We start from the raw sequence: 16627 nt of genomic DNA, 5'->3' as shown, positions 1-16627 counted from the left end.
CAAACTACAACCATTAGTTAATTATATTTCGACAAGCTTTTCTTTATTCTTTTTTTCATCATTCAATAGAGCAATTTGAATTTGTCATATAATTTAACATAACTAGAATATACATGCTGTTCTATATTTTTCAATAATTTTATGATTTATTATAAATAAAAATAAATCTTGTATAGTAAATGAAAAATGATTTATTGGAAATGATATATTTTATTTACATGTAAGACATTTTGAATGTAGTTAAATAACGAAAATGGCAAATAATATACAATAAATAACTTTTGCTCTATCAAATTAAACATAGTCGTACACAAGTTCTCTAATTCATCATTAAGTGCCTTAGGAGTCGATACAGATGGATTTTATCAATTACTAGAGTTCAAATTTAAAATCATTTTTTATATATTTCTTCATTCCAAAGTATAAACAAATAAATTTATAAATCAAATTTTATGATTTAGTTGGATTTTATCAATTACTAGAGTTCACATTTGAAATCATTTTTTATATATTTCTTCAATCCAAAACATTAAAAAATAAATTTATAAATCTAATTTTATGATTTTATTTGGTTCAGTATGAATTAATTTTTTCAAGATGTCTATAACTATTTCTCCCTTACCTTTTCTTCTTGCTACTTTTTCCTGGTTTATAATTCTTCATTCTCTTCTTTTAATCCTTTTTGTTGACCTTTTTCTCTAAAGAAAGCCCTATCTTGAATGCTATGTGTTCTTTTTTTCCTTTTCCTTTTTTTTTTTGCAAATAACTACTAACAAGGGCATCAAAATTAATGCAAATTTATTGATAAAATTTAATATATGGTTGTGGTTGTTGACTTGATCTAGAAGTTAGTGGGTTTCATAATTAAGAGTTAGTGAGTTAAAGTTTGTATTATGAAGTTAGTGGGTTAATATATATATATATATATCTATTATGGAGTTAGTGGGTTAATGGATGTGCTATGGAGTTAGTGGGTTATTGCATGTTTTATGATTGAATTAGTGGGTTAGTGACTATTATTTTTAGCTATGTATTAGTCTATATATAGGTTGTTTGTTCATCAATGAGATAGTGAAAATAATTTATCCTCCTTGTCTTCTTTATATTTTCGATCTCTGATTGATTGCACAAAACTTTATATATTTTTTATTATCAGTGGTATTAGAGCCAACTTTTGAGAAGAGTTAAAAGTGAAACTAATGACTTCCAATAGTTTTGTACAACCAACCATCCTATGCTTCAATGGTCACTTAACCATTGGAGTATGCTCATGGAAAATTGGATACAAAAGTCCAAAGCATATTAGACATTTGTTGTTTTTGGTGTAACGGACCAATAGAAGGTGTTGTGCTAATAGATGCACAACAAACACAGCCAAAATTGAAGGACCTATTTGGGATTCCATAAAGAAGTACTAAGGTACGTCAAGGGCTAGAGGTTGCAACTTCAAACACCTTGTTCGGAGTTCAAAATGTTTCGAATGAATTTAGGGGAATCACATTTAAATTGTTTTTTGAGAATGATGACAATCGTCAATAAAATGTGGATCCTTAGCGACAATACAAAGGATGTTCTCATTGTCAAGAAAAATTTTCAAGCCATGACACCAAAATTTAATTTTGTTATCTCTTCTATAAAAGAAGCTAATGATGCAAGTGTACTTTCAGTTGATGAATTAAAAACTTCTTTGTTGGTTTATGAGAAAAAAAAACAATATGAAATAGGAGAACAAGCACTAAGCCTTTATCAAAAAATCACTCTACACCTACAAGAGATGATAGAGGGCGAGGAAGAGGCAGAAATAGTGATCGTAGGAACCAACAACAAAATCATCATCAAAAGAGTTATTTTCGAAGAAAAGGTAGAGGATGTGGAGGTTAACATTCAACAACATATACAACAAAGTCAATGTTAAATGTCACAGATGTTATAGGTATGACCATTATAGATCAGAATGTCTCTTTTGATAATGTGTCATAAGAAGGAAAAAACTCAACAAAATGTGATATTTAGACACTAGCTGCAACAATCACATGTGTGGAGAAAATGAGATGAATTTTTTCATTTCTATTATGGGAAAAGGAAAGGTAACAATTCAAGCAAAAGGGAATTCCATCCATGCTATTGCTAATGTTCTTTTTGTGTTAGATTTAAAGACCAATTTACTTAGTGTGGGTTAATTATAATAAAAAATATATAGATTTTATAAAAATGGAGTATGTCAGGTTGAAGATGTAAAGTTGGGCTTCATTGCTCAAATTAACATCACGGTAAATCATATATTCCCACTTTATCTCCACGATACAACTCATTCATACTTTGCAACAAAATTAGAAGATAAGGCATGACAATGACACTTTCATTATAAACAACACTACAATATGGTTGTTTGATGTTCCTCAAATTGTAGCTCTTTTTAAAGTTTGTGAAGAATGTATTGTTAGCAAACAACACTGTATAAGATCAGTGCGTGCGAGAGAGGGGGGTGAATCTCGTCATTCATTCGTTATTATCAAAGAAAACTTGTAGCGGAATTATAAACAACACACAGGACATGTAGATTTACTTGGTTCCCAACCTTCCAGGGTTAGTACATCCAAGACCTATGTATGGGAGGCGCCCGTGCACTAGTAATCTCCTTTTCTAGAACTTTTTCCGGAGACGGAGAAACCCGTCTTACAGTCAATATAATAATAAAATATGAATCTTAAAAGAAATAAGACAATTAAGTAATCAAATGCTCGAGTTGAGCCGATTTGGAAGTCCTGAGCGCAACACACTCCTCTTGGATCTTCCTCGGTCGCATGAGCAAGTCTTCGATCGCGTTAGGTAGCATCGTAGGATCACAAAGTAGTAGAATATTCATTGTCCATTGATTTTCCTCGAATAGGCTTTATAAAGGCTCTTTCGGGTGCCCAAATCCCTTTCTGGGTGCCTCGGACATATTCAATCAGATCTGTCTTTATCAATTTTTATCCAAGTCGATTCTTCTGGTCTAGGTGCCTGGACCAACCCAGGGTGCTTGGACTGTTCGGGCGCCTAGAATCAAATCCAGGCGCCTGGATGTGCCCTGGTCCAGACGCTTGGAATTTACCAGGGTGCCTAGACTGTTCCGGGCGCTTGAACGGGTTCAACCATGTTTGACCTGAGTTGACTCCAGGCTTGGTTCGACTGCTTTTGTTTGCCTCTGTCATCCTTTCTTAGTCTTGCTTCTAGCTCCTGGTTCTACAAGATAAGTATACAATAAACAAGCAACCTAAGCTTAACTATAGTCTGTCTGACTTACTGGCTTATCTAAGTCTTACCTATGTAGGCCTAACCTACTAGACTTGCATGAGGGTTACTCTCTTAGGATTTTCTTTTGCCAAACATCTAGTCACCCTTGACCTGCTTTAACTTATCCTTGCCTAACCTCTAGTTAGGATTAGTCACTCGGTAGATTTCTCACTTGCCAAACATTCAATCACCCTTGACTTGCTTGGACTTTCCTTTGTCCAACTTCCAGACTTAGGACTAGTCACTCAAGACTTTCCACCTGCTCAATTTCATTGATCAGAACTTCTGCCTACCCTCCAACTAGGACTTCTCCTTGCTCAATCCCACTGACCAGGACTTCTGCCTAACCCAACTAGGATTTCTCCTTTACCAATCTCACTGACTAGGACTTCTTGCCCAATCTAACTGACTAGGACTTCTTGTCCGGTCTAACTGACTAGGACTTCTTGCTAGTCATCTGGTCAACTTTGACCTGACTAGACTTCACTCACATCCAAATATTAGATCCTGTTTGGATCAACCCTTGGTCAAACTGACCAGACCTAGGTATATTGTCAAACATTAAAACCCTAGAGGCAGACTGGTGCTCCCTATACCAACAATCTCTCCCCTTTTTGATGTTTGATAATTTTTTAAGTTAAATTGTAGGTTAGGGTTTTAACACTGGGAGATTATTAGATTATTTAACTTAAGTTTTCCTTCTCCCCCTTGTCATATCATCAAAAAGAATTGTTCCAATAATTTAAGGATTTTCCTATGGTCAAAACTTAGTTTAGCCATTTCTTGAAAGACCATAGTAGATTTCAAAATAATTTTTAACAAAGGATTTTCAAAAATGTTTTTTAAAGGATTTTCAAAATAAATTTTGAAAGTATTTTTCAGATATTTCAAAGTAGATGGTTTTTGAAAAATTATTTATTATCCTTTCAATCAGGATCTTTTCCTTAACCTGACACGTCCTTAGGGCTCTTTGTTAACCACAAAGCAAACTCCCTATGTGTCTTAGGAGTTTGACCCAAATCAAAAGAATAATTTTAAAATTATTTTAAACATGATTTTGAAATGGATTTTCAAAGATTTTTCAAAAAGGTTTTTCAAAGATTTATAAAAAATAATTTTTGAAATAGATTTGCTCTTTTAATTTGGACCTCTCCTTTAACCTGACACTTCCTTAGAGCTCCTTGTTAACCACAAGACAAACTTCCTATGTGTCTTAGAGGTTAATCCAAGTCAAAAGAACAATTTAACTTATATTTTCAAAAATATTTTCCAAAACATGAATTTTCAAAATAATATTTTCAAAAGGTTTTCATATTTTCAAAAAATTTTTTGAAATTGATTTTTTAAAAGGTCTTTTCAAAATAAGATCTTTCAAGAAGGACCTCTCCCTTAACTAGACACTCCCTTAGGACATCCTTGTTGACCACAAAAAATTTCTGCCTATGTGTCTTAGGGTTTTAGATGTAGTGTTGACCTAGAGATTTTGTGTCTAAGTGTTGGTCAATCAATTTTCAAATATATAGATTTTTTTAAAAACTTTATAGTATAAGTACACCCAGCAAACATGAATTTCAAATAAATATCAAATTTTTTAAAAATAGTTTTATAGTTTTTGAAAATATTTTCAAAACTTTATAATTTAATAGTCCTTATCATCTCACCCATTTTAAATGTCTCAGTACATAACATACAAGGGTTGTCTTATGAGTTTTGTGAGATGTTTTGTCAATTTTATCTTTATTGATTTAATTTAAGTTCTAATGAATGTTTGACTTTGTATTAGATTCAAGTTTAACTGTCAGTTAATTAAGTGTATATTTCAAAAATTGACTTTCAGGTCGTGGCGAGGCAGGAGTCTTCTTAGTTATCGGAACAACGACCACTTCCTTAGACAAAGTCTTTTTAAGAAATTATGTACTTAACCAACTTCTTGAGAAATTCTGGTCTAACTAGTCTAGGATGTAGTGAGGTAGCTTCAGTTAGTTTCACTTAGCTAAGCAGACTAAGCAAGGTACTTCTTACCCCACTTGACTACCTAGACAAGCTTCTCTGACATACTATCATCTCACCCCACCTTAGTACTATATTGGACAAGTGTCAAACAATCATATGTCCTTAACTAACCATTCTAAGTTAAGCTAGAATTAAACATGTATGACATGACATTTAATGTAAATAAATAATTAAGCATATGCATGTACATGATAAATATGCATGAGTCAATTAAGTCATATAATTTTTATTTTCTAATAATGTATCAAATTCTTGATTTGATACATTTCGTGTGGACCCATGAATGTGTCAACCCATTTTGACACATTTTAAATTTTATTAAATTTTTATTTGCTTGAGTAATATTTTATCAATTAGTTTCATAATTATAAGTATTTTGTTATAATTAGGTTTATGGATTTTAATTATGTTTGTTTGGAATTATTAATTTTTTTTTTTGAATTTTTTAAAGTTGGGGATTTAATTTTAGATTTGAATTAAGTTATATTCTATAATTAAATGGAACTTACTGATAATTAATTTTATTATTTAAATTTAAATTTTTAAAATTTAAATTTGACTTGTTAAAATTGATAAATTTATTTTCTTAAATTTTAGTATTTAATTTTAAATTTTTTAAATTTAATTTTAAATTTTTAGAATTATTTATTGTTTCATAATTAAAAGGTACTTGATTATAATTAATTTTATTATTTAAATTTGGATTTTTAGTATTTAAATTTGAATTAGTATTTTTAAAATTTAAAAATTTATTGTATGAATTTTTAGGATTTAATTTTAAATTTTTAGTTGTTAAATTATTAATTTTAAGATTTATCTTGTTGGTTTTTAATTTATCTCATTATTTAAATTAAGATTATTTAATTCTGAATTATTAATTGAATTTAAATTATTAATTTATCTTGGTAATTATTTTTATCTTGGTTCAATTAAATTAAATTAAGTTTGAATTTTAAATTTTGAATTTATTTTGTTTGAATGAGTTAAAAGATTTAATCTAATTTTTTATTTATTTGAATTATATCTAGATTAATTTGATTATCATAATTTTTTAAATTTAAATTATTAATGATTGAATTTTTTAATTTTAAATTAGTTAAATTATTATTTAATTTAGATTTATTAAATGAATTATTAGAGACAAATTTTCATTGATGGTAAGATTTAGGTTTGAATTTTTTTAAATTATTATTTTTATTAATTAAATTATCAGAATTATTTAACTTTTTAAAATTAATATTATTAATTAAATTTAATTCTAAATTTTCTAATTTATTTGAAGAATTTATCAAATTAATTTTTTATTAATTAGATTATTTATTAATTTTGAATTTTCTAAATTATCTAAAAATAAAAATTAATCTATCATGCAAAATCCTAGAGGACATTTTCATAATTTAATTGCACTTATCAAAATCATAACCCCTAATTTTGAATTTAACTATTCTTCGTCTTCTTCTCTAGGTATCAATTCTTGTAGTGTTCGTATTTTTGTCACTTGAAGCACGTAATGTGCTCTTTGTTTCTCCGGACTCCTAGCATCGGTTGCTCTTTTGCCGTTGGTGGTGTCATCCGAATCTTACGAGTAGAGCACTAGATTTTTATAGTGTCTTCTCTCCCTACATTTAAAACATATAATATGCAATTTAAAATGAACTTTTAAAATTTTACCTTTCTCCCCCCTCCATCTTTGCCTTCTTGCTCCTGTGGAAGTTAATCCTATCGAGAGTCCGGCCGACTCTGATACCAATTGTAGGACCGGTGCGTGTGCGAGAGAGGGGGGTGAATTTCGCTCGTTCGTTCTTTTGTTTTACTATCAAATGGAAACTTGTAGCGGAATTAGAAATAACACACAAGACACATGAATTTACTTGGTTCCCAACCCCCAGGGTTAGTACATCCAAGACCTATGTACGGAAGACGCTTGTCCACTAGTGACCTTATTTCTGGAACTCTTTTCAAAGACGGAGAAACTCACCTTATAGTTAATATAATAGACAAAATATGAAGCTTAAAAGAAATAATATAATTAAGTACAAACTACTCGAGCTGGGCTGATATGGAAATCTTGAGTGAAACACACCATTTTTGGAGCTTCCTCGATCGCATGAGCATAGCTTCATTTATGTTCAGCAGCACCGCAAGATTGGACTGTCTGGGAGCCTGGAATCATATCCAAGTGCCCGGATTAGGTTTAATTATGTTTGACCTGAGTTAACTCTAGGCTTGGTTTAACTGCTTTTGTTTGCTTCTTTTATGCTTTCTCAGTCCTGCTTCCAGCTCCTGATTCCTACAAGCTTAGTATACAACAAACAATCTAAGCCTAACTGTAGTCTATCTAACCTATTAGGCTTACCTAAGCCTTATCTTGTAGTCCTAACCTATTAGACTTACCTTTGCCTAACTTTCAGTTAAGACTAGTCACTCGGTAGACTATGGAATATATCTACATCAAAATTATATTTTATAAATAAAATATTTTAAATTTTAGTAAATTGCTATGGAATTATTAATTTATTTTACTTAAATAAAATATATCTACATCAAAATTATATTTGTCAAAAAATATATTTAAAAAAAATTAAAGAAAAAATTTTGTTTTTAATTTTAATAAATCAAAAATAGATTTACTACCGAATTATTAATTTATTTTATTTAAAAATAATATATATATATATATATATATTAAAATTTTAAAATAAAATTTAAAATAACTTAAAATGAAATTTATAAATAAATTTTTATAAATAAGAATAAATACAAATTAACAATGAAATTTGCTACAGAATTGTATTTGTCCAGAAAGCCGTTTAGAATATTTTTAAACATAAAATAATCCTTTTATAATATATATAATTTGAAAAGAAATTTATTAAATAATTATAAATTTATATTATTTTAATTCATTAAACTAAATAAAATCCTAAACACCGTAAACCCTGTATCGCTTTTCACGTTTTTGGGTTTCCACCGAAGCTCGCACGATGCTAAGGCATGCACGGCGGAGGAGGAGCTCCACCAGGCATTTCTCCGGTAATCCTGACCTTCTTCTCTTGCCTATTTCTCCATCCTACAAGTATTTCGCCAAGTGTGCTCACACCTCTGGCAGCAATGTCAACATCTTCAAACTGATGAGCCATCTTCCATCTCTCAGACATGCGTTTCCTAGCCTCTCTGCTGACAGATGATTCAGTTGAATACGAAGATGAAGGACTGAAGTCGTTACACCACTCATCAGAGTGGGGTGGACACGAGTAATATGATTCAGAATTGTTGAGCATAAAATTATTTGACTTGCTACATGATCTTTCCTTCCGAGCATAGGTTTTCAGTTCTGAGTTGATTGCTCTTTTAGAATGAATACCTTCAGGGTGGTGTCTCCACCATCGCTAGGTCAGGAGGGAAAACGAAGACGAAGAAGCGCAGAAACGGCTTGCAACGAAAGAGCAAAATCAATAGAAGATTATGCCGCAAGACATCTTTATTCACATGGCAGGATCGTCCGCAGCCGTCAGATCGTGATCATAGGAAAACGAGACACCCAAAGGCTGATAAGTCTTCGCGTCCCCGGCCGAGGCTTGGTTTTCCATAATTTGTCCAATCAGTCGGACTGCGCCTCCTTCGACTAGACTTGAGGGGGATGCTTATGATGCGGGAAGTCAAGGGGAGCTAAGCGTGTGGTCAAGGTCCAAGCCATGGTGGTAGATCCTCTCGTTTCAGCAAAGGAAACCCTCCCGTCTCGGCAGAGGAGACTCCCCTCGCGGAGGATCCTCTCGTCTCGGCACAGGAGATCCTCTTATCTCGGCAGAGGAGACTCCCCTTTCGACGAATCCTCTCGTCTCGGCAGAGGACATCCTGTCATCTCGGCAGAGGAGATTCCCCTTTCGACGAATCCTCTTGTCTCGGCAGAAGAGACTCCCCTCTCGGCAGAGCTCCGCGTCTCGGCAGAAGAGACTCCCCTCTCGGCGGAGCCCCGCGTCTCGGCGGAAGAGACTCCCCTCTCGGCGGATCCGCTCGTCTCGTTGGGGAAGGCTCCCCCATCTCAGCCTATCCTCGCGTCCCGGTCCAGGGTCAGCCTCTGAGGCCTCCCCCTTTAGAAAGATTCGCCCCATCTCTGTCATTTCCACCTTCAAACGCAACCACTCCACCTCTGGCCGGGTAGGTTTTAACCCTAACCTCGATCTTCTGACACCCACCACTGTCTCCATCACTAGAAGGGCGCCGGACCAGCATGTCGCCTGAACACAAACACTTTCGGTGTCGGTCCTAGTCGCCCTCACCCGCATTAATGGCGACTCCCATCGCATTAATGACGCTTCTCGTCCCTATACGTGGCGTGCTCTTCTAACCTCGTGGCTCTCACGCATTATCATGAAGCGGGCATGGGAAGTCAGACCCACCTTCTCCTACGAGTGCTCCCTATAAACGTAGCTCAGAATAGGGGGGACAAAGGGAAGTTTCTCCTAGTGATAAGGGGCGCATCCGAGGCACGAGGTAGCCGCCTTCCCGTACGGAGTTTAAAGGTTGTTTATAAAAGGAGTAACTCATAACCATGCGAGGAGGTATGGAGAAAACTCTGTCTGACTCCCTTTACTTTTGACTTTCCTGAAGCGAAACCCTAACTTGGGCGTCGAAGTGGCTCACTGGGATCCCCCAGGCGCCAGTCTAACCTCCCTTGCTCAGTGTGTTGCAGGATACCTTCGCAAAGAGAGGCGCCCTAAGACCCCCCCCCCCCCCCCCCCCCCCCCCCCCCCCGTTGAGTCCCAACCGGTGATCACTCCTGTTAGATAGTCCGTTGACTGGTGACTTGACCATCTACGATATTTGACCGGAAGGAACAATTTCCTTTCTCATTACATAGTGTTAGTTTACTTTCTCATTACATAGTGTTTCACTTTTACACTGTATCGCTAGAACATCAAAGCGGCTTTGTTCAACATTCTTATATATTCTTATATGTTTTAATCTATGTTGATTTATTTATGTCATAACGAGAAGGTGAATTTTAGATTCATAATTATTTTTTTGAAAAATATATTTAAAAAAATTTGAACATTTTTCTATTGAAATTGCAAAGAGAAAATAAAAATTTTAAGAATTTTTATGATGTCTCTCTGCTGCTGGATTCAGATTTTCTTTTTATTTGTTTCGTTTAACTTGCTAAATGAAAAATGTGTGCTATCGGAGTGGTTTAACATGAAGGATGGTTTCATTGATTATAAGATTGCTCTACAATGAAGGCTTAGCTATTGATACAGCGACTCCTATCTAATTAGACCGGCTTGACCATGAATGCATTAATCCAATGGTCCTTTTTTTACACTTTAAATAATTTGATATCTGATCTGTCTCCCACTTAATTCATTCGCCAAGAGATCGCAAAAATTATAGAATTGAAAAATAATATGTAAAAGAGGAGAGAAATATAAAGCTATAGGTTTGATGAATCATAGTCGACGACGTTAACATTGCCTTTGAACTTTGGTTCAGCTTGTTTCTCACTGGTACCGTCTTCCAGCACTATCACCACCACGATTGCTTCGTCGGTGGGGGCGGCGTCGAGGAGTCCGCCGACAAGCCGTTGCGCCCGTTGTGCCTGCAGCTCCCAGTCGGTGCGGAACACGACGAGCAACATCAGCACGACGCACGCGGCTTGCGCCGCCAGCATGCCGAACCAGAGCCCGGCGAAGTCCCACCTAGCCCAGAACGCTAGCGCCACCGCCACCGGCATTCCCACAGCGTAGAACGAACCTAGGTTTATGTTGGCCCCGGCGCGCGGTCGCGCGCTCCCCCGCAGCACCCCGCATCCGGTGGTCTGCGGGCAGTTTCCCAGTTCGCAAGCCCCAACCATGGGGAGCACAGCAGATGTGAGTGCCGCGATGGCCGCGTCGGGCGTGAACATCTGCGCCCAGGCGTGCCTAACCGCCACCGCGAACGCAAGCGCGAGCATCCCGAGAATGGCGCCGCAGGCGAGGCCGACGGTGGCAGCGCGACGGGCACGGGCCGGGCGGTAGGCGCCGAGCTCATTGGCGACGCGGGTGGAGACGCCGAAGCTGAGGGAGGATGGGAAAATGTAGATGAGAGAGGTGGTCTGGATGAGAATGCCCATAGAGGCGACGGTGGATTTAGGGTCGAGGAGGAGGCCGCAAAGGAGAACCATGATCTCATACCACCACCACTCGAGGCACACAGAGATGGCGCTAGGAATTGCCAAATTCAGCATAGAGCCCCATCCCTTGAAACAATCGGTCGAAAAATCGAGTACCGCAGTTTGTCGGTGGATGCCGGAGAAGTAGATATAGAGGACGAGGAGGAGGATGAGGGTGAGATTGGTGCAGATGGAGGCGAAGGCGACGCCGCGAATACCGAAGCGTAGGTAGAAGACGAGGGCGTAGTTGAGGGGGAGGTGCAGGAGGGCTACGGCAGCGGCGGCGTAGGTGAGTGGGAGGGTGATGGATTGTGAACGAAGGAAGATGCGGATGGGATGGAGGAATGATTGAAGCAGCAGGTCGGGGATGGAAACGAGAACGAAGTCGTGAGCTGCGGCGGCGATGTCAGGGTCCTGGCCGCAGAGGAGGAGAAGACGACGCATCGTGGACCAGAGGGCGGCAATGGGGAGGGAAGCCGCGAGGAGGAGGAGGATGGCGCGGTGGAGGGCGGGGCCAAGGAGGGCTAGGCGACGGGCGCCTACGGCCTGGCCGCATAGGGGCTCCATGCCCATGGCGAGGCCGGAGAGGACGGAGTAGCCGGTGATGTTGGCGAAGCCAATGGCGAGTGCGCCGCCGGCTAGGGGGAGACGGCCGAGGCGGCCGAGGAAGATCATGGAGACGAGGGAGCGGGAGTAGAGGAGGAGACCGGCGAGCGCCATGGGCGAGGCGATCGCAAAGATGCGCTTGGCCTCCACCATCAGCTGGGCCACCTCCGTCCTGGGCTCGAGCAGTGGCGCCTCATTTGGGCTGGGGCTCTTCTCGATCCATGGCTTCGGCTTTATCAAGTGCTGGTTGAGATTGGGCTCATCCAGTGACATGATCTGCTCCCCACCCCTTTTGTTTGTTGGCACGACACCTCTCCCTCTGCCTCTCTTTCTACGATTCAACGAAGAATTAAGCTCGCTGTGGCCGCGGGGGAGGCCGCGCTTGCTTGCCCTCCTTCTCCTCTCTTGCTGAGGGAAAGGGAGCAACAGCAAGAGGTGGTTTAAATAGAGCAGAGGATGAGAGAGACAACACGGTTTCCAAGAAGTTTTTGGATGTGGTTTGGTGTTTGCCAAATGATGTGTTTCAATTAAAATTTTAATGGTCACGACAGTTGGGTTTGAACGAGCATTCTCAAATCAGATGTCGTTCAATTAACAGACTGATCAGGATGATCCAGTCTTTTTTTTTCTTTTTTAAATTCAGATTGATTAACTAGTGAGTTATTTTCAAAGTCACACTTTCACAATTGAGAAAATTAAGGTTGAATCTAATTTAATTTAACAATTTTTCTCAACGCTCATGATTAAAGGTTTCACACCAGGGAATATGCCAATCTACGGGCGTCCTCTATTGTATAACGATAGAACTGTAATAAACAATATCAAATTTTGAGTCTTAAAAGTTGTTCATTGCTGTTAAAATTACAAACAATATAGGACGGGAAGATTGAGATGTCACATTGTAGGAGTTGGAGATGAGTCCAAGGAAAGAAAAAAAAAGTCTTTTTAAATTGTGTTTCTCTGAAAGATATTCTTTATGATTCATTGTGTCTATGGAGGATATTTAGGAATCGGATGTATTAAAAGGACACTAAGTAATTGTACCCCTTGTTTTCAGTTGATCAAATTCAAAATATACGGATTGAATTTGACACTAATTTGAATTCAATCGAACAATTGTATGAATTTAGTCCTGCAGTGCACGAGCTTTGTTCGCTCTAACTCGGAGGCAAAATGACTCGGATCTATAAAAACTTTGTTCGACAATAATTGAAACTCTAGAGATCATTTCACTAAAAGAGAGAAGCCTGAGGCTAAAATGAAATTTCCGATGATAAAATAATAGAATGGAGCAAAGAAAGAGGAGGAAATATTCCTTGGACAAGCAAAAACACACAACATCATCCAACCCTATGCCTAACTTGTCCATGAAGTACGAGGTCCAGGTAGAGAAGCATCAGTACACACACTAACACAATGGAATTAGTACCGGACTAAAGAATAAAGATAAAGTTGTGCTCGAGATAGCTTGCTGCATCCTTTTCAAGAGTAAAAGAGAAGAAAAACTAAAATGAAAGAAAGAGGGAAAAAGAAGGAAAGAAACATTGACAGCACCACCACAACAGCAAGATGCTTTTCTTTAGATGATCCAGGTAGAACTCTGATCATTACAGTCTGGACTAGCGAGGCATGCCGAATGAACAGCACTCCACTTATTCAAAGTGTTCATGTAGCTTGCAGTTGGCTCATCCTAACTGGAGTGGCCATTTCATTCGTTTGGAGTTTAGTCGTATCTGATTGCCTCAACAATGGTTACCCTTCATGTGTTTATATGGACAAACAGCTTACAACACTGAACAGAAACAATAGCATGAAATTGTGCTATCAAATTGATTGGATAGTGATCCTACTGCTACGGAATTGGAGGGCACACGGGAAGTATTTCAATCATTTGTCGTTTCACGTTTAAGGCGTCTTTCCGTTCTCATGATGGAGGAAAGAAGTATTTGATAGATGGACTGTAACTTTTGACACTCAAATCATCTTCAAGCATTGAGGTTTCTTAGCTCGAAAAGAGGATGCAATATTGCTTCCTAAATGCATGACAAATGGCAGGACTGTTTCCGCCATCTGCTGACACTAGTGTTTTCTGCAACCCAAAATGAGTCCACTACACACCACCACTAATTTTTATAATCATTAATTCCTGCAATGTGCAGTAGGATTGCCCCCGCTAGGCCTAGCCCCCACAATCCTGCACTCATCTTCTCTATCCTTTCTTCTCTCATTGAACAAAAATGGACACAGCTGATCCACTCAACACCCGCTAAGATAAAGATATAATCTTGAATTCATTCATGCCCCCAACTGCTCACCAATTACTGCGGTGGTCCAGGTGGAGCAGCAGCAGGTCCAGGCTTGGATTTGAAGTTGGATTGTAGCTCGTAGGCAGGGAATCAAGGTCAAGTTGTGGAGGGGTTTTAGTAGGAAAAATTAAAAGAGCATCCTCCTTTTGTATATTATGGTTAGGGCATCCTTCTTTTGTATATTATGGTTAGGGCATTTCTTTTCTATTTATAATTAAAAGGGCACTCTATCAAGTACGGATTAAAAAAAAAAAGGAGATGATTTGTGATTCTAGGTAAACAAAATCAATGTGTAATAAATTTAATAGTAAAAACTTTTTTTATAATAGATGATAAAAAAAAAATTTTGGGCTAGGCTGGATCTTGTTGGTATAATAAACTTTCAGAGTTTTGATATTTGATAATATATATATGTATAATCAATTTGACCAATGGATGATTCAAATAGGATCGGATGTTTGGAAGTGAATGAAGTCTAATTAGGTCAACGTTGACCAGATTATTAGCAAGGAGAAGTCTGGTAAGATTAAATTTGATTGAATGACTAGCAAGGGTAAATTTAATAAGTCAAGGTTGATTGGATGACTAGGAAAAGAAAAGTCTAACAAGGTTAAGGTTAACCGGATGATTAATACAAATCTAAACAAGTCAAGAGTGATTGAATATTTGACAAAGAAAAATCTAGGCAGGTCAAGCATGACAGATGTCTGATAAGTGACAAGTCCAAGCAGATCAAAGTGATTAGATGCTTGACAAAGAAAAATCCTAGAAGAGTGAACCTTAGATTGTGAGAAATCTTGAAAGAGTGAACTCTAAGTAAAAGGTAAATCTAATAGGTCAGGTAGATTTATAAGAAAAACTTATTGTAAGTGTTTGTTTGTACTTTTATACTTGTCTTGCAAGAATCTAGAGTTAGAAGCAAGACAGAGAGCAAATGAAGGCAAATAAATGTGAACCAAACTTGATTCGATTTGAACTGAACACAAATCTGTTTGGTCGACCAATCAAGCAGTTTAGTAGACCAAATGGGTTCTATAGACCAATAAGAAATTTAGTAGACTGATAAACCTGATAAAGACGAGATTGTGAAGCTCGATTGAAATCGCGAAGGGCATGATCTTTGCTGATCAGGTTTAACCAGGATAGATAGACTGAACAGGTCCTATAAAATGACCTCAAGACTGGAGCTAAAAACACCAATTATTACTACTCATGTATTCTCTCTTTGCTCGAAAAAGAGTCTCGGAATTCTGCTTGTGTGACTAGGGAAGCACTAGAAGAAGTGCATGACACTTAAAACTTCTAGACTAATTAACACGAGAGTTTAGGATTTAGGGTTTAGGAGCCGAAGTTCTACTCGTGCGATCAGGGAAGGTCTAGGAGAGTGTGTAACACTTAAGGCTTCAAGACCGATCAACATGAGAGTTCATTTTCAGTTCATTATAAGCATTGTTCTTATATTGTTTATCCTTTTTCTTGTAATTATAACTTGTAAGAAAGGTTTCTCTACCTCTGTAAGGCATCCGAAAAGGAGTACATTAATGGACGAGTGCCTCCCATACATAGGTCTTGGAGTACTAACCCTGAAGGGTTGAGAACTAAGTAAATCTGTCATGTGTTTGTTATCTTTTATATTGTTCTTCCTTTGCATATTTCCGCTACAATGTCTAATTCTATAAAAAGAATGAACGAATGATGAAATCAAGAAAGCAAGAAGACTGATATCCACCCCCTCTATTGATCCCCATCGATTCAATAATTAGTATCAAAGTCTGGAGGGCTCTTGATTGGATTAATCGCTAATGGAGCAAAGAAGCAAGAGATTGAAGGGGAGCACAAAAGGTATGAATTTACTTGCAAAATTTAAATTTTATGTTATATACTTTAAGTGCAAAGAGAGAGGATACTACAAAAATAAGTACCTTATTCATAACATTTAGAAGGAACAACTGACAGTAAAAAAGGAATCGATGTTAGGAGCCCGAAGGAATAAAGAGTACATCGTGTGCTTCAAGTATCAGTTATCTGGACATTATAAGAACTAATATTCGGAGAAGAAGATGAAGAAAAAAATCAATAGAATTAGGAGAAACGATCCATGTTAGTAATTTTATTTATGAAAATACCTCTAATAAAATGCATGATAGCTTAGTCTCTTTTAAATATTACAATAAATTAGACATATCTAGCAATTTGACTAATTAAAAAACTAGTAATAATTTTAATCCAAATAATAAAAAATTAAATAATTCAGAATTAATTAATTTTGATAATAAAC

The 16627-nt window shown here is 37.1% G+C and overlaps 1 protein-coding gene across 1 annotated transcript; it reads right to left on the bottom strand.

The window, feature by feature from the left end:
* Positions 1–10606: 10606 nt before the first annotated feature.
* Positions 10607–12377, bottom strand: LOC141848629 (protein DETOXIFICATION 49-like). The gene has a single exon (XM_074736676.1). It carries the CDS (start codon positions 12314–12316, stop codon positions 10721–10723), a length of 1596 nt encoding a protein of 531 aa, XP_074592777.1. The 5' UTR covers positions 12317–12377; the 3' UTR covers positions 10607–10720.
* Positions 12378–16627: the final 4250 nt, after the last annotated feature.

The sequence above is a fragment of the Curcuma longa genome, chromosome 17 (assembly GCF_044706935.1).
Source record: "Curcuma longa cultivar G26 ecotype Majalengka, Jawa Barat chromosome 17, ITB_CL_G26_1.1, whole genome shotgun sequence".
Classification (NCBI taxonomy): domain Eukaryota; kingdom Viridiplantae; phylum Streptophyta; class Magnoliopsida; order Zingiberales; family Zingiberaceae; genus Curcuma; species Curcuma longa.
The sequence above is the reverse complement of the archived record's forward strand: the minus strand, read 5'-3'. Positions and strand labels throughout refer to the sequence as shown.

Bases quoted from the DNA above. Each gene is read 5' to 3' on its own strand.
- LOC141848629 (XM_074736676.1), bottom strand. From the start codon at position 12,316: ATGTCACTGGATGAGCCCAATCTCAACCAGCACTTGATAAAGCCGAAG.